The sequence below is a fragment of the Cucurbita moschata genome, unplaced genomic scaffold (assembly GCF_002738365.1).
Source record: "Cucurbita moschata cultivar Rifu unplaced genomic scaffold, Cmos_1.0 Cmo_Scf00027, whole genome shotgun sequence".
Lineage (NCBI taxonomy): Eukaryota > Viridiplantae > Streptophyta > Magnoliopsida > Cucurbitales > Cucurbitaceae > Cucurbita > Cucurbita moschata.
Window position 1 is genome coordinate 1,020,755 of NW_019268543.1, and position 27,979 is coordinate 1,048,733.

Here is a 27,979-nt window from a genome sequence, read left to right on the forward strand (position 1 = left end):
TTTTTTTTTTTTTTTTTTTTTTTTTTTTTTTTTTTTTTTTTTTTTTTTTTTTTTTGTAAATTCCCATGTCTCATATAAAATAAAGTGCAGCCAATGGATTCTATTGAGGAAATTAAATCATTTTTATCGTTCCTTTTTCCACATATTAAACCAAAATGAGTTTGACCATGTTATAAGATAAGATCCCAGGTCGAGTGGGAGGGTAAACATTCTTTATAATGGTGTAGAAATATTTTCTTAACAAACTCGTATAATATCTGTTAGTGGTAGGTTTGGGCGGTTAGAAATGGTATCAGAGCCAAACATCGAGCTGGTGTGCGAGCAAGGACGATGGACCCTCGAAAGGAGGTAAATTGTGAGATCCCGTATGGAAGTGGTAGACAAGTTTTAAAACTTATAGGATTACTATAAAACGGTAGGTAGATTGATAGGCCATCACTTGTTTGAGTGGGAATGGTAGAACAGAAACTCCCAAACCTCGGAAAAAGCTCCAACTATAATCCCATGATGCTCCGGCGAGTTCAACGCCAAATAACACTGCAAAAGGTCCTCCAATCCCTTCGCCTCAAAAATCTCCTTCTCCAATATCATCTGTACCATTGACCTCTTGAAATCTTCTTGTGGTTCCTTCGATCTCTTGACCTGCACTAAGCTCTCCCCCATTTTCCATTCCACTTGACTTGGACACGATGCGATTTCACTTCTCTTCACCGGCGATCCATCGGAGGAGAAACTAATGGAAGAGTTCAACAATGCCTCTGTTCCTTCGCCTTCCTCTCCCTCGTACCCATACGACTTGTGCTTTGCCACGAATGCCTTGCTTTTAAGCCCCGTTTTCTTTGATTTCTTCTTCATCTTCCACTTCTTTCTGGTTATCCAGGAAAACGGGGAACGCCGATTCTCCTCGCCTGAAATTTCATGCTCTGTTTCGGCTCTGTTTTCTTTCACTTGCATTAGTCCGTTTGCCTGAGCGTATGATTTCAATTTGCAGCTGATGCAGACTGATGTGGACTCTTCTGTTGAAAAATCGGCGAAGAAACCCACTGGTGTTGATGGCGGTGGCGATGGTGGATTGTGGTAACAGCTGAAGCAGGAATTGGGGTTGGCCGGCAATTGCTTCTCGTAGTGGAAATTTTCCGGCGAAGGGGTTATGGGGAAAGTTAAAGGGTGTGGGTGTTTGGGGCGGCAGAATCGGAAAGAGGAGATGAAGAGACGGACTTTGAGCTTGAAACTTCTGGCCATGGAGAGAAGGGAGGAGGATGGCCGGCGAATTGCTCTGTTTCTCTGTGTATAAATAATTGTGATAAGAGAAAGTGGCCGGCCGGCAGCTAAGTTGAGCCAATAGGGTTGTGGTTTGGACCAAATCCCAACTGATGACGAGAGGTTTATTGGTACTTAATTGTGTAGAATTTTTCATGAGGTGTAGTGTATAATCGGTCATAATTGCGTGGAAACCTCTCCGATATGAATTTAAAATTTTTTTAGGGGAATTTCGAAAAGAAAAACTTAGAGAGAACAATATCGGTGAATTTGAGCTGTTACAAATGGTATCAGAGCCAGACATCAATGTGCCCGTAAGAACACTAGACCTTTGTTACAGACATGGTATGCCTGTTATGACGTTGAACTCTGATTATTAATGGTATTAGAGCTAAACTCCAAGCTGTGATACGGAAGAAAGTAAATCCTGCGATCCCACGTGAACAAAATAACCCTAAAGTTCGAATTCTCCCACTCGAATGGTGTTGCTCTCTTTTAGCAAGTTATATTCCAAATAGGTTATAATATTCCAACCAAGTGGGTCCCCTCCCCTAGTCTCCATTCCCTTTTGTGCGGTAGGCAAATTGCAGAAGAAGCTCTGTCCATGGCCTTGGCCCCATTCGCCCACAGTCACCATTCATGATCCCAATAAAAGCTTGCATTTACATTACGACAAAACCCTCCATTAATTTCTCATCACTCTCCTTTCTTTCTCACTCTCTACTGTTGAAGAAACACTCCCAAAAACAACCCCACTTTCTCCCCCAAAAATGAAACCCGACCTTTCACCTACAATGGCCGCACTGAAGAAGGACACCCCATCAGAAACTGGGGTCTCCTTTTTCCTCTCAAGAAAAGCTCGCTACAAGTTCTGGGTATTGGCCGCCATTCTACTCCTCGCTTTCTGGTCCATGTTCACCGGCTCCGTCTCCCTCAAATGGTCCGCCAGAACTTTCGCCAGATTCTACGACGGCCCCCGCAAGCCGATCTTCGACGATCTTGACATTCTGGTGATCCTTTTAGCCATTTCCATGGTGGGTTCTTGTTTTTACTGTTGTTTTTTTTTTTACTGTTTTAGTGTATTGTTTTGCTGAAAATTAGGAAGTTGAAGAGCGAGAGAGGGATGTCCGGCACATGTGGAATCTGTACTCCCATGGAGGCGGCGGCCGGTTGCCGCGATTCTGGTTGGAGGCTTTTGAAGCGGCGTACGAGGATTTGATCGGCGATGTTCCCGCCGTTCGAGATGCTGCGCTTTTGGAGATCGCTAGGATGTCTCTGCAATCTGTTCATGTCGATCCAATCCCGATCAAATCCAAGGTTAGCCGTCGAGATCAAACATTTTCTTGAACCCTGTCTTGTTTGTGAGACTGTTTCTGATTGAAATTGGTTTCTGAAACCTATGGGTTGGATCCTCTTTACGATGAAAAGGTTCCTTTCTCTATTTTATTTTATTTGATTTCAAATGTCATATTAACATTAAAAATACTTTTAAATAATTACTCTATTAATTAGGAAATGGAAAAAGAAATATAGGACTTCTCGAACCTCTCTCAAAACTCGGGATCTTTCAGACTATTCCTATAAACAAGGAAAATTAAATATATTTTAAAATTTTTAGGGATCAAATGAATCTATTTCTGAAACTTCCAAATGAATCTATTTCTGAAACTTTAGGGATCAAAGATTCTTTTTTTTTTCTTCCTATGTCATGTGCATTTAATTCTTATAAGAGTGGCACCTACTTTTTTCTCTTTTTTTGGCCACATGCAGCAGTAACAACTATACTTATCAAAAGTGAATGTCTCGGTCATGCGTGTTCCGAGGTGTATGATCGATAATCAAAATCATATGTACATTCGACAATGCTAGTTGTCAATTCTTTCTATTCGAGTTATACGCTATCAAAACCGTTGTTATTTCTTACTCACTTTTAGCTCATAACATTATTTTCTTTAGAATTGTTTTCAACGTATTTGATCGCTCTCGTTTTTTAAAACATCAAAGTATTATACAATTTTTTTATCTCAACTGACTGATATAGTTTAAATGGAATGAAATGTAACCAGTCAGTCTGCCATGTCTTGGTTGTATCCAACACCCAACTCTCAAACCAACAGCCTCCGGACACCTCCCTAGTAAGCATGACACTTTACACAACCCATCACATGCAGCATTGTGCATCGAGTTCCAGGCTCCGACACATCATACATTATAAAAATATAGCCTTTTGCTAACACTCACTAGAATAGGCCAGGCTATAAAAATGGTGCAGCACCAGCCCAGCTCACAAATTAAACTACACAATAAAAGAAGTCAGAATTGAAGTTGCATGCCTAAAGCAGCGGAACATTCCATGACCACTGCTGCGCTATGCATAAAAAGAAGACCAACAAAGGAAGCGAAACACAAAGAAGAATAAATTACCTCGGTTAGGTTAAATCCAATCCAGCTCAAAAATGTTTGTGACAGACAGACCCAATAAAACAACAAACCTAAGAAGACAAGACAGACAGTTAATTGTCAAAATCGACGAGCAACAGACAAAAATAGTCACTGCTGCTGCATCTCTCTATGATGTTTTGGTGGGTGGTAATTGAGGTACAAAAAAAATCCATTTACACGAAGTTGGATGCATTTATTTACATTTGCCTCCAAAGCTGCTCTCTTTCTTTCCTACTAATCTTCAACCGTCTGAATCTCACCCATCATGATTCGGTTACTAACTACATTAAACCCCAAAACTGATGGATTGATCTTCTTTCCTTTCTTTCCTTTCTTCTTCCCTCCACCTTTCGCCGACCCATCTCGGCCAGCAGACAAGTCCGGGTCCAGATCCCCCCCACCAGCATTGCCGGAATTCACATCTCGGGAAGCCATTGCAGATACCTTCCTCTCGTTCCAACTTTGGAATGCAATTTCAATAACATCTGCTGGGAGCAACTCCTTGTAATTGAGGAATTGATCGATGAACTCATGGTCGGGATCATATGATCCAAGATTCTCTATCAAAAGCAGCTCTGCCTCAGATCTTGACTGCTTCAAGCAGAATTCCAGGAAACTCGTGTCTAGAACAGGCAAATAAAGTTCATACTCCATTAATAATAAAAGATAGACATAAAGCATGACAAATAATTTTCAGAAAGAATGACACGTTCAAGTATTTATATGCTTAAAAGGTTGCATTTTTAATCATGATAGATGCGTTTAATATATAATAAGAATGAGGGTCCAAAAGAAAGTTAGTTAGATGTTTCTAGTGATGCAAACATTAACTACAAAAAAAGGCCTTAGTTTTCTCAAATATTTTGTCATGTCCATGTGCCACTCTGTGAGTGATCTAATACTCCAGTGTGACGAAATCTCATAAATGTCAAATCATGAGCCACTCTGTGAGTGATCTAATACTCCAGTGTGACAAAATCTTATAAATGTCAAATATCAAAAACATCGTGCAAACCATAAGCATCCAATCTTCGTAGGACATATTTTTTCAAGATAGGAAACGATAATGCATTCACATCCATGCCTCATCGGACATGAATTCATAAGCAAAATGTCTATGTCTATCTTCAACCAGGCAAGAAAGATACCTTTTGTCCCAATGAGCCTTACACATTCATTCTCACACCAATCACGGAAGCCCATAGCTTCTACAAGGTGAGGAAAAAACTTTATCATTATACATGCCAAAGAAGATTTTGGCAAGAAAAAGGGAAAGAAAAAAAAAAAAAAAAAACCCAAACCCTTCCTAGATACCTTTAGGGGGGAAAAAACCATAAAACACTAACCTGAATGTTTGGTAATTGGATCTTGCTTGCCTTTCTGAGACGATTGTGCAGGCGAGGACGAAAGATGGTCAGCTTTGCCACCAGATGATTTTTGTCGGCTTAACAACCCAGTTGAAGCTACTGCTTTTACAGGGGTGTTCCTATTTCCCCAGTTTCCGTGGCTCCCAGGACGTACATCAACCCTGAAAACAAAAATATTGCTTTATTTCCCTTGAAAACCAGAATCATATAGCAGCAATGGTGGCTACAATGGAAAAAAAAAAGCTACATTGTTACAAAACACAGATCAAAACTCTGACCCAGAAGAGGGGGGTAAAACCATACCGCTGATTCTCCTGCTTTGACTCAATGGGGCCCCAAAATAGGTCATCATCACCTCCATGTTTTGACTGAGTAGGAATATTCTGAAGGGGGGATGATGCAGCCTTCGATGGGGAAGATGCAGAGAGAGACCAGGAAGGAGTAGTAGTGCGGCTGCTACGACCAACCTGAGTAGGCTGAGCCTTTTGCGGAGTAGAGATTTGTTGAGAATGCTGAGCAGCAGAGATTTTTCTTTCCTGCTCCATCTGAATATCCCTCAAAGATGTGGGTTTGGCGACCTTCCCAGAGTCACTGGACCATGCTGGAGCAGGGGCCACATTAGCAACTTCTCCCTTCCACAGAACAAAATCACCAAAAGAAGGCCCAGAAGGAATGGCGGGCATCGCTTCCTTCTCTTGCTGCGTCTGGCGGGAGATTTTCCCCTTCTCAACGGGACTTAAACCAACAGGCACATCAGCAGAAGGGACTGCAGAGGAGGCCTTGGTACCAATACCCTTAGCCTTAGCAGACTTCTTGCGGCTCTTTTTTGTGTCTTTTGCCTCAATAAAATTTTCATCCATAGGTTCTGCTCGCACGGCCATGACCTGAGGAGAAGAAGCAATCTGAACAGTGTCAGAAACACGAACATCACCTGCACCAGACTTTTCCATATCATCTTCCGCCAGCAGATCATGCAATTGGCTCTTTCTACTTCTTGAAGTCAATAAATTTTCATGTTTCTCACTTGATTCTGAATTCACAGAATCTTTATGAATTTCTCTGGAAGCTTTTGGGTCTGAACTGCTGACGATTCCAGCCCAAGGAGTTGATAAACTCATTGTGTTGATAGAAGTTGAAATGTCTGATACAACAGTTTCTGTATGTGCCATTTTCTGCTCTTCCTCCTGAATCTCCAATAAAGACTTTGGCTTGAAATTCGAAGCAATTTTCCAAGCTCTTTGACTAGATTGAGTTTGTGAATTAAGCACAGAATCAGACCCAATTAGTCTGGACTCATCCCTCACTTGAACAGTTTCACCATCGTTCCAGGAATTTACAGCAGAGGCAGAGCTTTGATCTAGCTGACTATCCACAATGGCAATTTTGCCATCCCCATCTCTGATCTTCCGAGGAGAGCAAGCCGTGTCACTTGATTTTCCCACAATATTATCTGACTTCAATTTCAAATCATTTTCTGATTTCCCACTTTTTGATTGCTTTGACTGCTGAATACCAGAATTCTTAGAGTCCTTGGCCTGGTCAGAGGACAGCAACTTTGAAGATTTTTGCTTCTTGGTCTTTTTATCAGAAGATTTTCTAGGTTCTTGTACCTCAACATTTTTCACTTCTGGCTCCAAGGAGGTTTCATCTCTGCTTCCATCCCTTGCCAGCTTTTCCATAGGCATACTAGCTTCTTGAACCTTCACAGCAGGTACACTGTCGGGAACGGAAATTTCAATATTATGAACTGCTGCTGGTGGTATAGCAACTGAGATTTCAGCGTTCTTGAGAGGAAGAGGTTCCATAGTAGCATCAACAGATGAAAAAGATGTAACAGTTGCATCGAGCCTTGGTACATCCTCTGATATTTTTTCCGAAGTTTTAATAATAGTGTGGCTATCAGATGACTTCGGTACAAGATTCACATCCTCGTTTGATTTGCTAGACATCCCAGGCAAAAGTGAGCCCTCAACAACATTAGATCCAGGTATAACATCTTTCGGACGAGTATCATTAAGCTGCTGCTCAGGGATAGCAGCAGTCCAACACTTCTGCTGCTGAACAACATTTCCAAACATTTGAGGTGGAAGAATAAGGGACGGATCTTCTGAATTAACATTGTAACTGGCTCCTTGGGTAGCTTGCAGAGCCATATTTCCGTAGGTAGTTGCATGATCAGTTAGTACATTTAAGGGCTTTTGTGAACCAATCTGAAACTTCTCTCGTGATAGCTGGACTTGAGAGGGATCATTAGATGCATTTCCAATAGGTATAGGAGCGCCGTGTAACTGTCCAAAAGATGGATCGACAAAATGCTGACGTGACTGATGCTCTGATAGAACCTGGGAGAGCAACTGCTGCTGCTGCTGTAATAACTGTTGTTGCTCCTCTTGTTTTTGCTGCTGCTTAAGTAATAAAATTTTGTCCAACAATGACATTTGTTGTGCAGTGAAAGGCACTTGCGAATGCAACTGCAACAGGTGCTGTTGTTGCAATTTACTTATCAGTTGTGGATCTTGAGATAAGCTGGAAGGAAGAAACTTATCTGGAGTTAAGGTAGAATTATCAGCAGCTTGAGCAAGCAAATTTGTCAACGGCGGCTGAGGTTGTAATCTCTGTTGTTGGAAACCAAAAGGTGCCTGCGAAGACAAGTTAAGATCATGGTGCAAGTCAAGTTTACTTTGGAGAGGATCGGGAGCACACTGCGAAGCAAATTTTGACCAGCCAGCAACGTCATTAATGCCAGGAGGTGCTTTGTCAGACAAGCCTTGCAGAATGGCCGACATATCAGCACTTTGAGGATGAGAAGTTTGGCGAGAATGGTCTATTATTGAAGATAAAAGTTTGGCTTGCTGAATTGGATCATCTAGGCCAATATCTGGCTTAGATACCTTGGATGAAGCATCTATACCAGGCCAAAATGCATAAGGATTGGACAAAGACCTTTGCCGCTCAAGTTCCATTCTTTTGGCCAACAGGAAAAGGTTGTTTCCATTGTCTATTCCCAACGAAGGCAAATTATTAGAATTATTTCCAAAATATCCTGGCAAGCCTACACAATAAGCATCACTATCAATTTATATCTCACTACAATATTATAACAAGAATTATAACAACGATGCAAAAGAACTTTAAAGGAAAGCGATATAACAATCTTCTTTATTCACATACAAAAACAGACCTTCAGAAAAGGGACTCTTCTCCAGAGGTGAAGAACCTATATTACCAGACATAAGTGACTCCAGAAATCTGTTTTCAGCTTCAACCGTTGAGCCATGTTTATGCCTTGTCTCATTCCTCAAAGGATCAATCTCATTCAAACCAGTATGAAGCTTTCCCAAGCTACCAATACTGGCGTTACCTAATGTATCTGCGAATTCATTCTGCTTTGGTCCACAAAATCCTGGTGGTGGCTTGGCTTTAGATCGTAAATGAGGCATGGCATCACCAAGTGCTGAAAATGGCAAGTCATTTGGTGCATTTGCCAGACGGACAGGTAAATCTAAGCCAAAATACCCACCCTCAAACCATTGAATAATGTCAGCCCCACTAAATGGGCCCTGAATTGCACCAGAAGGATCAATGTAATGGAATTGCAAATCCTCTGGAGCAGATTGAACAGTTTTCCTTGCTAGTTGTTCCTTGTCCAAAATCCCTGAAAGCTGCCTTCTAAGGATGGATTCGTCCCCAGTATGCCATTTGGGATTCTCCTTCGGATAAGATGGAGTGACTGAGTTACTTCCCCACCCATCATTAAGATTCTTTGAAGACTGTAGTCCCTTGTCAGGAGTTCCTGAGTTGATATTATTAGGATTGTCTCTCCAATCAGGTAAGGATGTATTCAGGAGTTGCTCAAGTGATGAGGAGGCATCCCATGTACGGCCGTGTTGAACATTGGTACCCCCCTTAACACTAGATTCCCTACTGACAGGCCCCTCATCTGCTTTTCTCATAGCATTGTCATCTTCTCTGAAAGCTGCACAATACGACCATGGTACAAACATCTTCAGAGATAAATGAGAAAACAGTCCATGCAGAAAATTGAATTTTGACAAACAAGAGTAGCATTCCATAACTGGAAAAGATATACCCGCAAAAACCAACAAAATTTAAAAACCAGAAGCAAGATAGCATTTAAAAGTTGAAGAAAGAAATGTCGAAGTTTGCCAGCCATTTCTTGAATTACCTTATTTTTTAATCCTGGATTGCAAATGATGAACTTTTCATTAATTTCTAAGAAAGAACAAAGAAGGTAGGTCCCAAAAAGAGTTAAGAAAATCTTCTCCAACTAAGATCTTTGTGATAAAATAGAGCCTTAACTAAGAGAAATCAAAATAACACTAAAAACATTTCTACCCACATCAATCAGACAACAGGTAGCAACAGTAACATTCCAAACCTTTTATACCCTCCAGTTACGGTGTTACTTACCTTCAGATTTGAAGGTGCTACTAGCATGTGCCAGTGGCCTATGATATGGCAACTGCCTCTCGGTAGTGACCTCTGAATAGTTTGTGTGACCAGGTTTAGTGGTGCTATCATCCTTATCATCATTGCAATCATCAAAGCCATGAGGTAAATCCTCTCTACTGCCTGCTCAAACAAACAGGTCCAAGGTAGTGAATTCCCCACTACTTTTTCAAATTCGAACAAAAAACCAAGCACCAAAGTAAAAAAAAAAAAACTTCAGGGGAAGCATTTTGAACCTAGAGAAGGTGAAACACCAAGTTTTGTTCGTCTAGTCTGCATAAATTCTGATGAGTTTCGACCATCCTTTGACACCTGAGGTGCACCACTACTGACAATTTCCCCTTTATCAATCCCTTTCAAGAAAGCCTAAAAAAGAAAGAAAAAAAAAGTTGTCATTCAAACAGCTAGAATGAATACTTAACATGACAGTAGATAGCAGTATTTTACCATTTCTTCAGTAGTTGGCACACAAAGAGCAAGAGGCTCCAACGGTTCATCCAGCGTAAGAGTAGGCACGGGCACAAATCCATCTTTTAAAGTTTGCTGTGATGTCAGACTGGTAGTCCTGAAAACATCAAGCAACTTTGTCCTGCTATATTTGTAGTAGTAAGGCTCTCTTCCAGATTTCTCGGAGGAAGCTCCAAGAGAATGTGGAGATGAATAAATACTATTGGGAGGATTTACACCAGAACTGATGATTCCACGACCTAAAGAAAAGGTAGGAGGTGTGTTGTCTGCACGTCCACGATGGGAAAATGCAGGAACTTGTTTGATTGGAGTTTGGGTTTGATGATGAGGGGGTTCTCCCTTACCTCGACCCTGAGAGGAACTAGACCTCCATGGGCGATAATGATCTCCATCCCTGTCATTTTTCCCATAATTGGACACATGAGAGAAATTTTTGTCAAGGTGCAAATCACCATCTCTTCCAGAGTCCACCCGCTTCTCACGAAAGCCTTCAGTTTCCTTATCATCAGGGCCCCAACGTGTATTCCATTTGCTCTCACGTCGTTGATCATAATGAACATTATCCCGATTGCTTGAATCAGACCAGCGTTCCGATGGGCCTCGGCGAGATTCTCTAAAGACTCTTGTGGATGAGTCTTCATTCCAACGATCCATCTTACGACCATCACCTATCTCTTTCTCACCATCCCTCCAACGATCCTTACGCACTGAAGAACTATTTTCTCTTTCCTCGTCATGCCAACGGTCACGCCTACCAATTTCAGAATCAGTCAAGGATGGCCTAAAAATTTCTTTTTTCTTTTGTATTTCATTCATATCCTCAGAATTCTCTGATCCCTTCATCGTGTCCATGCGGTTTCCATAAACAGGTTGATGACTGAAATTGTTTTCCTGCACATAAAAATTTAATGAGAACCAGAAAAACCATCAGGAATTATAGGGAATGGATCTACAGTTAACATATTATGACTGACTAAAAGTGGATTCACTATATAACTTAAAAAAATGTCCCTCTGCAGTTAAGTATCACAAACATATGGTGGTAAAGATAAACTGTAAGGTCTGAGTTCAGATTACACACCCCAGTTCCCATTCCATGCTTACTCTCCCCTGGTTTAGGCAGAAGCCACTGTGGTGAAAGAGGAATTGGATTTTCAGACCCCTGAACATCTGCATAAAAATATCAAAAATAAGTAACCCTGCAACATTATATCCGTAAATAGAAATAGTCGAGACATTTAATTTTTAAAAATTATAAATATTTGAACTTCAAATTAACCCAAGGACCACGCCATGCTGCTACAATGCAATAGAAACAACTGTATATATAAATCACTTTCTCAAATTCCATTACTGCAGGCACATGTATCAACAGTTCATATTTAAGTTACTACTCACCCTTTGTCGTACTCCGGCTGTGAAACTATAATTGAAAATCATTCAAATAGAATGATATGTAACACCATCCAAATAGATACATTTTAAAAATAAGTTCACCGCACCAAAAAAGAACCACAGTCTGAAAAACTTTAGAGAAGAGAAAAAGAAAGTCATCAAAATTCAAGAGAGAAGCTTTTAGTGACTGCAAAACATCATTTGTAAACCTCGGTTAAGACACTTATTAAACCTGAACTGACAATCAGTAGAGCTTCAATATGAAATCCTTACAGATGATTAAGTTTCAGAATTCTACAAACCATCAGAAAAAAAAATTAAAATTAAATTCATGTCGAAGAACACCAATATTAACATTCAGTCGAGCGTTTAACTGTTTCAACAGGTATTGATAGCAAGGAAGGACACAGAGATTCTCAGATCCTTCAGAAAACGTGCACCAACAGGATTGTCGATTCGCAAAAAGAAAGCAAGTTCTCGTGTGAAAACCAAGTGGTTAATATTAACTCAAATTCTGTGCTTATCGTGAATTGTCAAATAGCTTTAAAAAGGTAGAACCTTCCAACATCAATGAACAAATAAAAATGACTCGAGCAAAGCTCCGAGACCAGCATTTCATTTACATCAAAAGGAAAAAACAAAAGGAATAAAAAGTATAGGGAGGAAATGGCCCAGAGCCACATTAGCCAATCCTCGAAATTAACAATGACCAATAACACTCAAACTCGTTTGTTTATTCGCCAACAAAGCAATAAGAAAACCCACGAGCCAAATTAAGAATACAACCGAAAAAATCGAAACCCCATTTTCGAAATACCCGAAAAAACCCTAACTCCAAGAGCGATAACCATCAGCGCTGCCAGACGAGTACCACACCCACAAAACACGATTAAACCGAAAACATCCAGACATATAAAAACCCTCAGCTAGGTTAAGCTAAACAGTACAAAACCCCAAGAATGACGATCAAAAAAGGGATGGAAAAAAATAGTGTCTAAGCTTAGAGTAAGTAGAGAGGGAGAGAGAGAAATACCATTGGCAGCATGGAGCGGACTGGAGACAGAGAGATTGGGGCGAGAACCAAAGTCGAAGCGGCCGGCCATGGATGATCTCGGAGAGAGTTGCAGATAGATAAAGAGAGCGCGGGATAGATAGAACAAAGAAAACCCTTTTTCTTATGCTTCGGTGATGATTGCGCTTAGGACGATGTGAGAGTCGAAAAATGAGGTTACGGTGAGAATATATAAAACGCGATAGAAAACAGATAAACAGAGAAATTTCATAACGGCGTTAGGTTAAGACGAAACGACACGTCGTCTCATTACTGTTTAATTTTTCTTCTTACGATCGTGTACTTCTCCATTGTCCGTGGAGGAGCCTGACTGCACTAAGTCCATATCGATAGTATGAGTTTGTGAGTCCAAATAAGACCAAGATGACGCGTACCGGTCGAATAACATTACGACAAATGAAATAAACACGTCTAAGAAAATCAAGCGAACAACCTTAAGTTTCATTCAATTATTCAACATATTATCATGACGTGGGGACGAGCATGGCCTATATGCATTGATGTGAGCGAGAGAGTACGAGTTTGTAAGTCTAAACAAGGTTGGTGCACAAAGGTCACACCCATTCATGGAGACGACTGCGGGGGCTTGGACAGCTAACATCGTGGTACCCCGTACATTTTGAGTCATTTTCAATATTACAGGCATAGACATGATTTTAGTGAATGGTCATACGGTGTCCGATTGACACTAAACTTGGCGAGCATTCATATTTCATATGGACGGACTTAACTCCCGAACCGCAGGTCCAAATTCCTTCTATAATCCCGACTTTCAAGGTTAAGGCTCGAGACCGTATCCGGCCCTTCAACAAGCCTATCTTTGTCCCTCTTGTCTATTCGATGTCTCTATCTTACTTATGTCTCAACTTGTCTTCAATGCCCACTTCGTGTGGTGTGTTAGATGATGCACCATCCACCTCGGTCGCATCATGGCACTCATTTAGGCCATCCCGTGGTCGGATGGGCGCCACTTCTCTTGTCGCGACGTGAGACACAACCTACTCTCTTCTTAATTTAGACATGCTCATTCCACTTATCTTACTGTTTCTCTCCATAATAAAATATTAGTTTTTTTTCTCTCTCAAGCATCTTTTACTTAATATATTAGTGTGACGTGTTAATTAGATAAGTATCAAATAAGTATGGGATGCGAACTTTTAAAATTCGCAATTCAAAATGGATTTGATTTTATTTTTATTTTTTTATTATTTTCTTTTTGTAAAGAAATAAGATAAAAGCTAAAAACGTCCTCTAGGCAAAAGAAGATCGTTCGGCCCAATGTGAATCAAGTAGCGGCCCAAATCATTAGACCATTAATCCAGGCCCATTTAAAGGCCCAAACCACCCATTTCCCTATCCACTACCAGCCCCAGGGGTCCACAAGAAAATCAGAAAATCAAACCAACCGCCGAATAAATGGTCGGTTCGGTTTAGGGAAAATCGAACCGAACTGTGACAATCCTTAAGAAGCCAAGAGCCTTTTTATTCTTAGCTCCGCCGTTGTATTCGCCATTTTTTTCTTTCCTCTCCTCGTCGGTCTCAGCACTCGTTCTTCGCCATTCACCATCGGACTCCTCGACGGGCAGTCGCACTTCTCGCCGTGCCGCCCCTTCGTCGTCGAAGCAACTGCAAGCAGCTTCTCCTCGCTGCAGCAGCCAAGACCATCGTTCGTTACTTCTCCTCGCCGCGCCGGTAGTTCGTCGTTCGCCACTAGTCCGTCGCAGAGCCACTCCTCGTTGGGCCATCGCTTCGCCAAAGTCTCCTCTGCAAAAGGAAAGTTAAAATTCTTTAAACTTAAAATCGAACCGGTCGGGTCGGTTCACTCGGGGTTGGGTCCAAACGTCACCGTACGATGTCAATAGGTTATCGTGCAGTGAAATGGAGGGAAAATTTGGCGCCATTACCGACGATGCTCTCTAGTCTTCCTCTATTTAAAGCCGTTTCGCCTTCTTCTAACCCCACACAGACCTGCGTCAATTTCAGGTTCAATTCTCATTTCTCCCGAACCCTAACAATGGCGCAGAACTGCCCCTCAGAAGACAATGTATCGTTGCGGTCGCCCAAGGTACCAAAGCTTGCTCATGAGAGCGGTGAGTCTGAAAGATTTAGCTATTCATCGACGCTTCTCAGAGTAAAGAAACTGTCCGATAATGCCGTGTTGCCATCGCGAGCCTCCGCTCTCTCCGCTGGTTACGATCTCTCCAGGTGACTTATCTGTGATTCTGTCTATGTCCATGAACTAGTGCAGGAAGTTTCAGTTCTTGACGTTTACCGTTATCATGTATGATAATATAGTGCAAAAGATACGATTATCCCTTCTCGAGGAAGAGGCTTGGTTCCGACTGATTTGAGCATCGCGATTCCGGACGGAACTTACGCTCGAATTGGTACTTCTAAATCTAATCTAAGTACGCATCATCTTACATCTTTCTTGCAATCTTGGACTGATACTGAAGTCTTTTCGCTATTTTGCAGCACCGCGTTCGGGTTTGGCTTTGAAGCATGCGATCGATGTTGGTGCGGGTGTGATAGATGCTGATTACAGAGGTCCCCTGGGAGTAATATTGTTCAATCACTCTGATGCGGATTTCGAGGTGAAGATGGGCGACAGAATCGCTCAACTGATTCTTGAGAAAATTGTGACGCCGGAGGTGCTGGAGGTCGAGGATTTGGATTCCACTCTCCGAGGTGAATCTGGCTTCGGCTCTACAGGTGTTTGAGAAATCTCTAACTACTTAGAAATGGCGGATTTGCAGTTCTTTTTCCCATTTTGCATCGTTTACCGTTGAATACATGATCATCAGACAACGAAAAAGAACTTTCTTCTGTATCTTGCTACTGAAATAAACGAATTACCAAATTTACATCTATTTGCAACTACTAGATGAGATGCCTGCTTAGAAATGGCAGATTTGCAGTTCTTTTTACCATTTTGCATCGTTTATCGTTGAATGCATGATCATCAGACAACGAAAAAGAATTTTCTTCTGTATCTTGCCTACTTCAATAAACGAATTATCAAATTTACATCTATTTGCAACTACTAGGTGAGATGCCTACTTAGGTTGAACCAGATATAATCAAGAAGTCCTCCTCTAGCAACTAAAGTGAAACCAATCAACCGCTTTCAACAATGTATTTCATTTTCAAGGCATGGCAAATGCAACTGTTCCCCATCGTGGTGGGCTCTGCAATACTACATATTGCATAATGTAGAGAAAATTCGCTTATTTAAAGCTGTGACATGACATAAAGATGAGCCACTCATCAAAAACTTACCAATACATTAAAGTAGTTTGAATAAGAGCAAGAGGGGAGGAAATTATATGATCTGGTTTATGTTATTTGATATCAAAATTCTAGGCCACCAGCAGCAGTCAAATTCTGGGTAGAAGAGTGGGAAGATCAGATGGGACATCCGAACTTGCCTGCATAATAAGACACCAACAAAATCATAGAGAGCCTTTATGATGAACATTCTAGAGATTCATACACAAGCAAGATATCAAATCGACCGCGACTTCATTGGATAATCATACCTCTAGGTATCTTTTCATCACTGTTGTTGTGCTGTGGTTAAAGCCTTCAATTGATTCTCCTTTAGTTCTAGACGCATTAAGTTGCTTTCTGACCTGGGTAGCAAGTGACTGCATCCACACATTACATAACATATATGAGTATCAATGAAACCGAAGCCATTGCAATGCCTATGATATGATGATCTCCTGGAAAAGCATACCTTGCCCAATTCAACTCCCCACTGGTCAAAAGAATTGATGCCCCAAACAAAACCTTCTACAGCAACTCTATGCTCATAGATTGCTAGCAACTGTGGATCAAGTGTAATTAGTCATGGCATCAAGAAAAGGGTATTTTGAAAAAAAATAAAAGCGTATCAGATAACATACCTGACCAATGTTGTAAGCATTTAATGATGGAAGAAGAATGCTGAGAGAAGGCCGATTGCCAGAAAATGTCTAAAGAGAAGGAATATAGTTAGGTTGTCGAATCCATTCAGAAGTGAACAGGTAGTAGTAGTAATGATCGAAGTGTCACCTTGTGGGAAATAAGATGCTCTGGAACATTCTCCTTGTGCAATTGCTCAGGCGTCTATAAACAAAGAAAATAGATGTTTAAGTCATAGTTTGGGATGAACATGATAATTTATCACTCAGATTTCCACAAATGGGGGAGGGAGAAATACAAAATACGATCATAAGCCCACCGCTAGTAGATATTGTCCTCTTTGGACTTTCTCTTTCGGGCTTCCCTTCAAGGTTTTTAAAACGCGTCTGCTAGGGAGAGTTTTCCACATTTTTATAAAAAATGCTTCGACGTGGGATCTCAGTATTTTCATATGTTATTGTCATGATAGAAGATGGCTCTTTTTCAGAGTATTTATAGAAGAGTGTGAAAACTGACCTTTCCATATGCTAGGGCATCTGGCTGTGCAAAGAAGTTAGACATGAGTTCATCATGATTACTCACGACCTCACCTGTGTGACAAATGGAAAATTAGATATAGCAAGAAGAAAGCCTCATTCAGGCTTTCTTTTGATCACACTTCTACGAATTTTTACTAAACAAAAACAGGGTTCTAATACCTTTCAAGTAAACAGGTTGCTGGCTCTTTACAACACCGATAAAATCACAAGGAATAACACGTCCCTGAAATTTTTTAAAAATAATTAGTTCAGATAAACTAAATGTAACCGCTCAAGTCCAAGCCCACTGCCTAGCTTTCTCTTCCAGGCTTCCCCTCCCTCTGATACTAGAAATCAATTTATAGCAATAACTGACAACAAGATGCATACATACTTGATGAATTAATTGGTAAAAACTGTGTTGACCATTAGTTCCAGGTTCCCCAAAGTCGATTTCTCCAGCCTCGAAAGGAAGTGGAACCCCATCAATCGAAACGCCCTTGCCATTACTCTCCATGCTAACCTAGAGTACAGTGTTATGAGCATTTAGAATTTACCGCTGGGGAGAAAAGTATTCATAGAGTTTAGCTGCGTGCCTGCTGAATGTGTGGAGCAAACTTCTCTAAAGCCTGGGAATAAGGTAAGATGGCCTGGGAAGTAATAGATGCTATTAGAATCGATAAAACAACAAGATATAACTAAAACTTCAAAAGAAAGTATATTCTCGCAGACCCTACAAACGATCATGAGAACTTACTCTCGCAGCATGCCCAAGAAATGAAACATTCCATACGCTCAACAATCCCAAAAGCACCTGAAGAAATTAGGATATTATTAAAATTTTCAGACAAGAAAATCTACAGCTTCTGACCAAATGCATGCACAAAGAAATACAACCAAAACCAAAAGAAAGAGACCACAAAAGCGTACAAAACCACAGCAAAGAAAGAAGAAAGAACGGCAGAAAGTAAACTACTTTGTTTAGCTTCACCCTGACTTACTGGAATGTTTTTCTCAAAAGGTGAGGAGTAGAAATGCTGGTCAATGCTTGAAGCTCCCTTCAAGAATCTGTAGGCAAGAAATACATCATCTTTAGACATCTCAAACTTGAAAAAATATTAATAGAATATATTTTCTTTATAGATCAGAAAACAGTATATTTTTTACTCTTATTACAGAACTTTAGCAACTGGTACACTAAATTTCAGTACAAGTTAAAAAAATTTCGTTCTTTCTTTTGTTGTCGTCTTTCATTATAGATCGAAGTGTCATGAGCTTAATTTGAAGTGTTTTATCATAATAAAGGGTACCAGATAGCAGATTGATTAAGGGAAAAAAATCCAGATCTAAGTAATTCTGAAAACTCGAACATGGGCAACAATTAGTGGAAATAGCAATGAAATTCTTGATTATGAACATAGGTATAAACTATTTTCTGTCCTTCAGTTTTTCTTTTAATACGAATACCTTTTTCCATCCAATTCTAACTATGTACGCTTGCTAAACAAAACACAAACCACTTGATTGATGAATGGTTGGTTTCCACCAAACACATAAAAATTATCCATGTCGGGATAACAAGAGGAAAAACTATATTTTAGACAAGGAACCATACTTTTCAACAACTGGGAAGCCATATTGAAGAGACAAAGGCAACACTCCTACGGCACTGCAAACTGCAATTGAACTTCACCATTTTAACTGTTTCGTTGTGAGATAGCCAACAGAAGCATAAAAGCCACAGAAGAATTTCAAATGAGCGTGAAATGTTTACCACTATATCGTCCACCAACCCAGTCCCAGAAGGCAAAGGCATTATTAGGATCAATTCCAAACTTCTCTACAAGCTGCATTAGCAAATCTACTGTTAAGTATACAGGGAGTGGGAAAGCCACAAAATTTATCCAAAGAACAAAACCTAAATACATTATTTAACTCAAAGCAGGAGCAAATGGACCAGCAAAATCATGAATCAAGAATACTGCTGAAAATCTATGAGAGAAGGCAGAAAAAAAGCACAAGGAAAAGGAAACTTATACATGTGATATGAGGATGGTATGAGACAATAACTCAATACTTTTTAGTTCAAAAGCTGCTAGAGTGAGGATAGAACCATTGACTTTTGGAATGATAATTGACGTCTTATCCATATTGACTACTGCAGAGAATATTCTAAACAGTTTCCTAAATAACGCTCCCATCCTTAGCTATGTTGTCTAACTCGAGCTCTGAACTATTATTTCTTTTTACATATATTTTAGATATTATGTCTCACATCACTGACGGCCATACTTTATTTTCGCACCAAGCTTAAGTTCCAAAAGGCTATTGGCCATAATACACTTTTCACTTAACAAAAAACTAACTCAAACAAAAACATGTGCTCCCAAAATGCTAACCAAGTGGCTGGGGAATGGATAACAAATTTCCAAACGTATAAGTTAGATAAACTGTGAACTCAAAAAGATTTTTAATGCTACGATTGCAGGGCTTCAACTAAGAGAATGTCTGAGAAAAATAAACACGCAAGTTATTGAGCATGGAGTTGCCACATCAAACAGCACCAAAGGGTCAGAAAAATAATAATACCGGCAGATTTGTGCTAACTGCTACCATATGCTTTGCAACAGCTGAAGGCCTGGGATTGAAAAAAAAAGTGTCATATTCCAGCTTTCATCCATGAGAAAAGACAAAATGATACTTCTATCTTCATGAAGTCAGGGAAAAGAAAGTCTACCAGTTTGTCAAATGTACAAAACCATTTAAAAATACATCAAAAGTTTATATACTTAATTTACATATATGATATTTAATTTATTGCTCAAGTGTTTTAGAAAATTAAATGATGCAACAAATAAAATAGGCTCAAACTCAAGCACCAACATTAAGACCATTCAAGGACACTTTGAAGAGGGTCAAACCAAATCCATCCTTGATAATAAGAAAAGAGATCAATTGAATAAGTTAACTTATCCAGCATCATCCAGAGTGAGACATTCCACCTAAATGCAGAAATACAATGCTAAATTCTATGTTAACCTCTCAAATCTATCTGCAAATCTAATGCCATGCGATGTCTGTATGAAGTAGAGATGCCAAAACAACCTTAACAATAATATTGTAGATAATGTTACTAACCCAAGAGCAGCAGAAATCCACTCCCTTAGTGTCCGGGCATTTAACATAGTTTCAGCAGTGGTAAAAGTCTTTGAAACCACCACAACTGCAAGCATATTTAATAAGTAAAAGCAAATAAAGGTACCGATAAAGAGTAGAAGTTTGAATGACAATGTTCCTGGGAAAAATACTGTTCAATGAATAAAGAACCTACCCAAAGTAGTTTCAGGGTTTAAACCGGTGATATTTCTCGCCACATCAATGGGATCCACATTAGCAAGACTGCAAGCCAAGCATAGAAATGATAAACTCTCTCAGCCCAGTTTCCAATAGCACAAAATAGTGATATTGCTGAACCACAAATCATAAATCTAGTAATTCATCTATAGACTAGTTAAAGTTTCGTGATTCGGAATATTCCTACTCCTTTTACAACTTTTCTGATAAGATGAAATCCCAGGCTCTCTGAAGAAGATTGCTTCAATTTTTTCATTGACAGAGTAAGTGTCACAGAGTACTTACAAACGTAATTGACGTCCTTCTGCAGACTTAATAGCCTCTGGATCTGAAAAATACCGTGGAAAATAAGCTATAGACTCATGTTGAAAACAAGTAAAAGGAACCAATTGAATGAGTCAAGACTTGGGAGATGATCCTACTCGAAGGAACTAATTGAATGAGAGACTTTAGAAACAACTCTACTCAACGGACTACAATAATAAATATGTATATAAGAGGAAGAAATAATTTTTCAACCTGTTTGAAGTGCAGTGTGAACAAACAGAGGCCCCAAGAAGCTGCCACCAATACCAATAGCAACAACATCCTTCAGCGGTTTTCCTGTGGCTCCAACCTACCAAAACATGTAAAGTATTAGAAATGCAATGAGTATTAGAGCCAACAAATAATAAGAAACACATATTTACCCAAGAACCATTGCGAACTTTCTCAGAGAAATCCTGGATTTTATCAAGAACTTTCCAAACATCAGGCACAACATTCTTTCCATTACTCTGTATTGTTGCATCTCTTGACGCACGAAGAGCAACATGCAGCACTGCCCTATTTTCTGTGCTGTTTATCTACAGGCCACAAAAATCAAGGATAGAAAGAACAGTTATCTTCTATTTTTTGCAATGTTAAATGCTTGATGATACAGATTTTCGACACGTTTGGACAAGACAGAGACAACCTAAATAATTTTTCATTCACATACAATGCCAACATTTGCTTCCTAAAGAAAAGAAGACTACAAGATCATTACTATTGATTCCACAAAATTGATAGCACAATTTGGAATTTAAACGAAAACCTGCACTTACATGTTCCCCATTGAACATCCGATTAATTTTATCCTTAAGATTTGCCGCCTGAATTGGACAAAAGGGAAAAGAGATTAAAGAACAACAATTTCCACTACACAGTAATAACAGTGAACAAAACCCACCTCAGCCAACTTGAAGAGCTTTGCAATGGTGTCAGCGGTGGTCCTTTGTCGTGAATAATCCAACAATACCCCGTCATACTCACTAACAATAGCATCGTCAATGAAACGTGTTAATCAAATTAAAACATGTCAAGTACAAATCATAAAGGTTGAACCAAGCGACGGCATGAATTGCAACTAAGAACTCCAAGGAAACCAAAAGAGCTAAGACCATCATACACCATCAAGGATTTGCATCTGGCAGCATCGCTCATCAAATCACGCAGATGGGTCTTGTTAATGTCCTCAACATGAGCCTGCAGCCAAGATAACCTTCAGTATTATGATGCCACAAAAGAAGCTTAAATTCAACGTCACTCCAACCAATCCAAGTACCTTCAGGCTCTTCCATGCCTCGGAGTCAGAGATTAGAGTGGAAGAAGCCATTTCAAACAATAAAAAGTCACCTGCAACAAACGTTAATTTCGTAATCTCAGTAGCAAATCCAACTACAGAAAAATAGAAAATCAAGATTTCTTTTCCTTCTGTTGATAGTTCTCACAAAATTTGATAACTACAGAGCATCAAATCCCAAAACGACCAAAAATGGAACATAACATTCAGAAGACCAAACTTCTTCGTACGAATTCCGATATGAAATAGCACCAGAGGAATCAAAACATTGATGTAGTACAGATATAGAAAGATTCTTATTCGGAAAAGAAAAAGAAGAAAAGAGAATCGGTAAAGATATACGACGATTACAAAAAAGAGGAAATGTTAGGTTCAATTCCGAGCTGGCAATCCGAGTATGAAGAAGATGAAGAAAGTTGAAATCACCTGAGAGGATGAGAGGAAGAGAATGTCGTCTTCAACGAGCACGGTGATGGGAACTGGAAAGCAGAACCTTTTTTATTTACAACAGCGAAACCATGGGAAGTGATGGCGGCAGGTCTGTGGGCTCTGGGTTGGAAGCGCCACGTGAGATGGGCGTTGTGGGGTCACGTGGCGAGAGAGGCGTGGTCCGTGCCAATTTTCGCTTTGGGCCAGGGCACGAATTTCATGCGGATCCGAATCTGATGCCATTCCGACATCTCGCGCCTTTTCCTTTGCGACTTTCTCCAATAAAAGGAATTTAATTATTTCAATTAAAATAAAAATATAATTTATAAAAAGGCTATGTTTAATAATCTATAAGCAAATAAAAAATAGAAAAAAAAAACTTCCGTTGCCGGGAATCAAACCCGAGTCTCCTGGGTGAAAGCCAGATATCCTAACCGCTGGACGACAACAGATTCTGTTGAAATTAAAAAAGTTAAATATTGTAACCACTAGACAACAAGAAAAAACGACAAATGGATTCCCATCACTTGAACGACCTTAAAAATTAATTTTTATAATTTTAAATTTAATATTTAATAGAACTCTAAATTTTTAATTTTGTGTAAAAAATATGGTCTAAAAATTTTTCATAGAATTTCTCGAATCTATTAGACATAAGATTGGAAGTTCAAGATTCTCTACTAAGTCTCAAAATTTACGTCAATTACTACTGAACTATGATTATTTTAACTAATATCTTTCGTGTTTAAAATCGGAAGGTTCAAATCGTTCGGGATTGTGAGCTAAACAACAAAAGGCTAAAAAGAAAGAAAGTTGCCATTTTCGTGCTTCCACACAATAGAATCACACTGCTATACATGCACAGACAAGGGATTACAAAGCTTAAAATGATCTATACCATCTCAACAAGTAATGCTCCATCACTCTCTTTAAGCATCCAAGTTTTTCCACAATCAAAATTTCAGCTACACAACTTTCTCTGCAAAAAACATACTTCAACGACTGTGGGCTTTGTTAAATGAACCGCCTTGTGAAGTTCCGAGTCGTCGCTCGGTAGGTACGGACGAGCAAACCGACTCCCACGCCGATTCCTAAACAAACACCAAGCCCTATACCAACACCAACTCTCACACCTGCATTAAACCAGGAGAGTTCTCCATCTTCATTCTCTAAATATTCTCTCCTCTTCCAGTACATGTTGTTGTAGTAGTCATCGTCGTGGTTGTCGTCGATGTCCTGTTTGTATCTTGCATATTCTGTGGCCTACAAGAAGTAAATGAGTATTTGAGGATGTGAAGGCCAAGACTACATTAAACCAACCAACCCCATGATCCGATAATCTTAGTTGCGTCACAAATAGGTTGGGACTCGGTAGTAGACAGAAAATGTAACAGCCCAAGCCCGCCACTAGCAGATATTGTCCTCTTTAGGTTTTCCATTTCAGGCCTCCCCTCAAGGTTTTAAAACGTGTCTGCTAAGGAGAGGTTTCAACACCCTTATATAAGGAATGCTTTGTTCCCCTCTCCAACCGACGTGGGATCTCACAGAAAATGACGATTAATCCACAAAGCTACTAACTCGGTCATTGCACGAGAATCAGGGTTAAATTTGCTTTCTCAACAAGTAAGCGCATACCCCCGAAATCGATTCAGATATTATCATCAAGCATTTGATCTAATGTAACTTGGCTATAAACAAATCAGACCAAAGATGAACAAATCAATCTAATCAAGAGAAGGCAATCTCATAGTATCAGTGATGTACCTGTAAATCATATTCTGGAAAATGATCTTCATTAGATTCAGGTGTCTCAGACTCAGGAATGGCGTCCAACATGGATTTCCAACTCGGCTTCTTTCGGGAGCTTAGCTGCAAAGTTCTGGTCAAGATTATAGGATTGCCTGAGAAGCTGCCAGCTATGTAAACCTCGATTATCGGGGAAGCGGTTTCAGCTCCAATCATATGCTTTCCCTTCAAGAAACCAGCACACAACTTCGACTCACAACTCATGTTCCACCTCTTGGCATTGCCTTTCGATTCGCCTAACAAACCGTTACAATTCGATATCTCGAGAATCCCAGAAAGAATCAAATCTTCCTTATCATATACCTCAAACTTTACACTTCCACTCAACCTTATATTATCAGTAGTCACAAAAGTAGCTTCTTCTGATTTCTTATCAGCCCTGTCTCTTCTCAGAGAGGAAGACACCCCCTCTGAGTGACTGCTACATCTAACACCATTCACCTCAAAAAGGGTGTCTGGACTTAGAGGTATATGGTTGAGTGTGAGAAACTCGGGCGTCAAGCTGTCGACTTGGAAGTTACTAATCCTAACATAGAAGACTCTCAAATCGAGCCAGGTTGACGAGTATGCTTTAACACGAGACTGGTGACGCGAGAATCTTGCAAGTTGAAGTTCGTTATCAATCGTTTCGACTTTCGGTAGCGTCTCGACAGCATCCTCCATGGTTAAAGATCAAAGTGGCAACAACATGGGAGGAATCGTCCAAGACAAGATCAAAAGACAAATCTAGGTTGTCTCACAACTCAACCCTGAAACATACATATTGCTAAGATCATCCATATAAGAAACAAAATGATCTTATCTTTTAAGTGAAGGAAAAATTCAGTCCCAAATGATCAGAACCATATGCATGCATCCAAAACAGAGTCAAAACCAGAGGTATATGGTCATGTTCATAAATAGAAAACTAATTTCCAGGTATACAAACCCTTAAATTAAGGGAAAAACTAGAGTCAAAATCAAACTAAAAGGAGTTCCAATTCAGGCAAACTCAAATTAAAGGGAAAAACACACCTATCCAATAACTCCCTCCATCAGTAGCATACTTATAATCTGGAGATGTTAATGGAAGAACAAACACACCTAATTGAAAGAGAGAATATCTAAGAAACACAAATGAAAATCCTCAGATTAGAACACAGAAGCTGTTAGCAGAAAGTGAATCCACCTAATCCGCCTAATCATGAATTTATAACTTGCAAAGTCATAATCCAAATACTTGTAATGAAAAAGAAAAGACCCAGATCTATTTTTGGCTAAATTTGATCGAATTCAACTTCTTACTCACCAGATAAAACGTCTAGGATCAATATTTCTGTACTGATCGTCTCCTTCAAGAACGTGCCAATCTCCAGCAAATGGAGCAAACCCACATCACACAAACAGGGCCAGACAAAAAACCCTTGGTCTGTATTGCTTCAGAATTACATAGAGCCACAAATAAAATAAAGAAATCAAAATCCCTTCTCACAGTTGGATAAACACGTAGAAAATTGCTCACATCCCACAGAAAATCCAGCATTCAAAATCTGGATAAAGACTGATATTGATCGGTATCCCTCTCCTTGAGCGACGAGTGTCCTCAAATCGCTTTCAAGCAACACATCTAAAGCATTTGATTCCGGGCCAACAGCGAGTGTCCAGTACCCTCCACACAACCAAATATCGGGTCCCCCGTCGCCCAATTGGAAATCTGCCGCTGAGAAACGATTATTAAGCCAATTTGCGCTGAGGCATTGAAGTGGGTCTACACGAAAAGGTCTGAAATAGATGAAAATTGGATCACTATCCACAAACTTGTGGGATGCGTCGAGAGTTAGGAGGAAAACCACCCGTTTTTTCCCAACAAAGTGATGGGAAATGACCCGAGAAGTAAATCTGAAGAAAAAAGAAGATTAGGACAACATGGGAGAGATCGATCTTATCCATTTGCAAGGAGTACGGATTGGCGCAAGGCCAGAGCGTTGACCATTACCAGAACCATCGCGCGGTTAGTGCCTAGTGGCATTTGCGTCGAGACCGTTGTCCATTCTTATGGGCCACGTGTTACCATAGGCTTGTATTCTAAGAAAGCCCATGGGCCGTCTTTCCCTATTTAATTAATACTTTTCAATTTTTTTATAACAAAAAAAAAGGACTAATTTATTATTTTTTTCAATTTAAAAAATGGCATCAACGGAAGGTGAAAAGTCAAAACTACCCTCTTACATTAACTAAAAAATATAATTTAAAGTAACATCAACGTGAGCATAGTTTAATTATTTTAAACATTAGTAATTTTTGTTAAAAGGCGTCTAATTAAATAATTTTTAAATTATAATTAATTTATCGGTAAAAGGTCATTTCAAATGGTTTAAAATAAATTTTTTTTTTAAGAATATTTTTGTTAATAAAAGCAAACTGCACTATATTAGTGAATTATTTAGTCAATAAAATGTTGGATTGGTTAATATTTGACTATAAGACCAAATATTTTGTGATTAATTTAATGGACCTTTATATTAGGTCGGCTGAAAACCTTCCAAAATCAAATCACTTTACAAAAAGATATTCCACTCTCCCTCGCACATGGAACAACCAATAAAATAAATCAATATATATTAATAATAAATTCATTTTTTTTTTAATTTCATACCAATATTCATACCTCTCGAGTGGATTTCAACCTCATACCTCTTGGTCGATGATGCATATTTTATGATAGTTCAGCTACAAATAGTTTAATTTCGAACATTAAAAATCTTAGACAATATCAAGAAAACACTCAAATTTAGGCACTGATTGACACATACCTCTTAATCGATGATGCATATTTTATGATAACTAGTTCAAACTCGAAAATTGAAAACCTTAGACCCAGCTAAGAAAACAGTCGAATTTAGACGTAGACCAATAAAATTAATTGAATTAAAATAGTCAATTTGAACGTAGCTCAACTAGTTTGGTCATAATACTATTAAGAAGTTAAGGTATTCACATCTCTAATAGAGACTTGAAAACAACAATAAATTAAAATTTTCACACATGATTTTAAATTTAAAGATGAATTATTTTTTTAAAAAAGAAAAGTTATAAATAAATTGCATAAAAAGAATTCTGAAACAACTACGTCCACGACATGATTATTATTAGTACCTTCCGGCATTTCTCTCAACGCGCCAGGAAACAGCGTGAAGTTCACACGCCATTTTATCTGCGAAAAAACAAACCATCACCATCAACTGCACCAAAACCGCGGCCAATGCAACAGTAGAACTTGAGCAATAGTTCTTAGCAGATAATATTGGCACGTGAGCCTCACGTGCCGTAGAATCATGAGCTGGCTCCACATATCTTCTCTTCCCTTCTGACAATTCCTAGCTGGCAACTATTTCAAAAGTTTGAATTATAATAAATTATTTATTTATTTATTTTCAAACCTTAATTACTAAAAATAAGAGAATAAATAATAAAAAATAATAATAAAATATATTATGAAAATTATATACTAATTCATAAATAAAATTTTTTATTTATTTGAATTTAACGTATTCTAAATAAATTTATAACTCAACTCAATCGATTTGAATTGATAAATTTTTTTGGATCATCAAATTTTGGAATATTTTTTTAGGGTATGCAGATTCAAAGAACAGGAAAGATTTGGAAGAACAACCGAACATATTTTAAATTTGAATTTTCCAATACAGATTTGAAATTTGAATGATGAACAGATGAAGAACAAAACCCAGAACGAATACACAAACCCCATTTCTTCAAATACAATAATACAATAATACAATACAATTTCCCCTTTCTGAATTTCCAAGCAATCAGCAAACGAAAACCAGAGATTGTTCTTCAGGCTTTCAGATTTCCCAATCCAAAAAAAAAAAAAAAAAAAAAAAAA

The 27,979-nt window shown here is 39.1% G+C and overlaps 7 protein-coding genes and 1 non-coding gene across 15 annotated transcripts in view; 3 read left to right on the top strand and 5 right to left on the bottom strand.

The window, feature by feature from the left end:
* The window catches only part of LOC111463010, a 4,683-nt gene extending 4,540 nt beyond the window's left edge, over positions 1 to 143 (top strand). The window contains exon 7 of the transcript XR_002713807.1: positions 42 to 143. The gene's annotated coding sequence lies outside the window, so the exon portion shown is untranslated. The remainder of the gene's footprint in view (positions 1 to 41) is intronic.
* Positions 144 to 385: 242 nt separating this feature from the next.
* On the bottom strand, positions 386 to 1,897 carry LOC111462958 (transcription repressor OFP7-like). Its single transcript, XM_023106792.1, has 2 exons — positions 1,795 to 1,897; positions 386 to 1,394 (listed from the first exon to the last, which is right to left on the bottom strand). Exons 1-2 carry the CDS (start codon positions 1,895 to 1,897, stop codon positions 436 to 438), a joined length of 1,062 nt encoding a protein of 353 aa, XP_022962560.1. The 3' UTR covers positions 386 to 435.
* Positions 1,770 to 3,083, top strand: LOC111462692. Of its 4 annotated transcripts, none has more exons than XM_023106388.1 (3): positions 1,770 to 2,294; positions 2,362 to 2,577; positions 3,031 to 3,083. In XM_023106388.1, exons 1-3 carry the CDS (start codon positions 2,031 to 2,033, stop codon positions 3,034 to 3,036), a joined length of 486 nt encoding a protein of 161 aa, XP_022962156.1. In that variant the 5' UTR covers positions 1,770 to 2,030; the 3' UTR covers positions 3,037 to 3,083. The 4 variants fall into 4 exon arrangements, with proteins under 4 accessions (XP_022962156.1, XP_022962154.1, XP_022962157.1 ...); XM_023106389.1 differs by having other exon boundaries at positions 1,844 to 2,270; XM_023106386.1 differs by lacking the exon at positions 3,031 to 3,083 and having other exon boundaries at positions 1,780 to 2,294; positions 2,362 to 2,714.
* A 572-nt stretch (positions 3,084 to 3,655) lies between these two features.
* Positions 3,656 to 12,616, bottom strand: LOC111462478. The gene is made up of 10 exons (XM_023106060.1): positions 12,436 to 12,616; positions 11,089 to 11,177; positions 9,987 to 10,898; positions 9,776 to 9,905; positions 9,501 to 9,662; positions 8,251 to 9,045; positions 5,373 to 8,121; positions 5,049 to 5,230; positions 4,851 to 4,910; positions 3,656 to 4,325 (listed from the first exon to the last, which is right to left on the bottom strand). The coding sequence occupies exons 1-10, from the start codon at positions 12,503 to 12,505 to the stop codon at positions 3,937 to 3,939; spliced, it is 5,538 nt and encodes a 1,845-aa protein (XP_022961828.1). The 5' UTR covers positions 12,506 to 12,616; the 3' UTR covers positions 3,656 to 3,936.
* A 1,721-nt stretch (positions 12,617 to 14,337) lies between these two features.
* LOC111462556 (deoxyuridine 5'-triphosphate nucleotidohydrolase) lies at positions 14,338 to 15,373 on the top strand. The gene is given in 4 exon segments (XM_023106167.1): positions 14,338 to 14,381; positions 14,383 to 14,679; positions 14,770 to 14,861; positions 14,950 to 15,373. Coding segments are annotated over 4 exon segments (663 nt in total). The 5' UTR covers positions 14,338 to 14,352; the 3' UTR covers positions 15,195 to 15,373.
* A 209-nt stretch (positions 15,374 to 15,582) lies between these two features.
* LOC111462554 (glucose-6-phosphate isomerase, cytosolic) lies at positions 15,583 to 22,387 on the bottom strand. 2 transcript variants are annotated; one of them, XM_023106161.1, is made up of 24 exons: positions 22,282 to 22,387; positions 21,838 to 21,908; positions 21,682 to 21,758; positions 21,463 to 21,544; positions 21,338 to 21,385; positions 20,942 to 21,097; positions 20,772 to 20,868; positions 20,538 to 20,580; positions 20,230 to 20,297; positions 20,037 to 20,121; positions 19,488 to 19,536; positions 18,673 to 18,745; positions 18,514 to 18,574; positions 17,900 to 17,966; positions 17,656 to 17,712; positions 17,495 to 17,548; positions 17,293 to 17,421; positions 17,079 to 17,142; positions 16,897 to 16,970; positions 16,531 to 16,584; positions 16,383 to 16,451; positions 16,214 to 16,303; positions 16,014 to 16,121; positions 15,583 to 15,902 (listed from the first exon to the last, which is right to left on the bottom strand). In XM_023106161.1, the coding sequence occupies exons 2-24, from the start codon at positions 21,886 to 21,888 to the stop codon at positions 15,852 to 15,854; spliced, it is 1,707 nt and encodes a 568-aa protein (XP_022961929.1). In that variant the 5' UTR covers positions 21,889 to 21,908; positions 22,282 to 22,387; the 3' UTR covers positions 15,583 to 15,851. The 2 variants fall into 2 exon arrangements, with proteins under 2 accessions (XP_022961929.1, XP_022961930.1); XM_023106162.1 differs by lacking the exon at positions 22,282 to 22,387 and adding an exon at positions 22,004 to 22,101.
* Positions 22,388 to 22,664: 277 nt separating this feature from the next.
* On the bottom strand, positions 22,665 to 22,736 carry TRNAE-UUC. Its single transcript has one exon. It is a non-coding gene; the product is annotated as a tRNA-Glu (tRNA).
* Positions 22,737 to 23,082: 346 nt separating this feature from the next.
* Positions 23,083 to 26,021, bottom strand: LOC111462555 (uncharacterized protein At1g01500-like). 4 transcript variants are annotated; one of them, XM_023106164.1, is made up of 4 exons: positions 25,592 to 26,021; positions 25,379 to 25,506; positions 24,049 to 24,839; positions 23,083 to 23,547 (listed from the first exon to the last, which is right to left on the bottom strand). In XM_023106164.1, exons 3-4 carry the CDS (start codon positions 24,751 to 24,753, stop codon positions 23,299 to 23,301), a joined length of 954 nt encoding a protein of 317 aa, XP_022961932.1. In that variant the 5' UTR covers positions 24,754 to 24,839; positions 25,379 to 25,506; positions 25,592 to 26,021; the 3' UTR covers positions 23,083 to 23,298. The 4 variants fall into 4 exon arrangements, with proteins under 4 accessions (XP_022961932.1, XP_022961931.1, XP_022961933.1 ...); XM_023106163.1 differs by having other exon boundaries at positions 25,379 to 26,021; XM_023106165.1 differs by lacking the exons at positions 25,379 to 25,506; positions 25,592 to 26,021 and adding an exon at positions 25,105 to 25,284.
* Between the last annotated feature and the right edge of the window lie 1,958 nt (positions 26,022 to 27,979).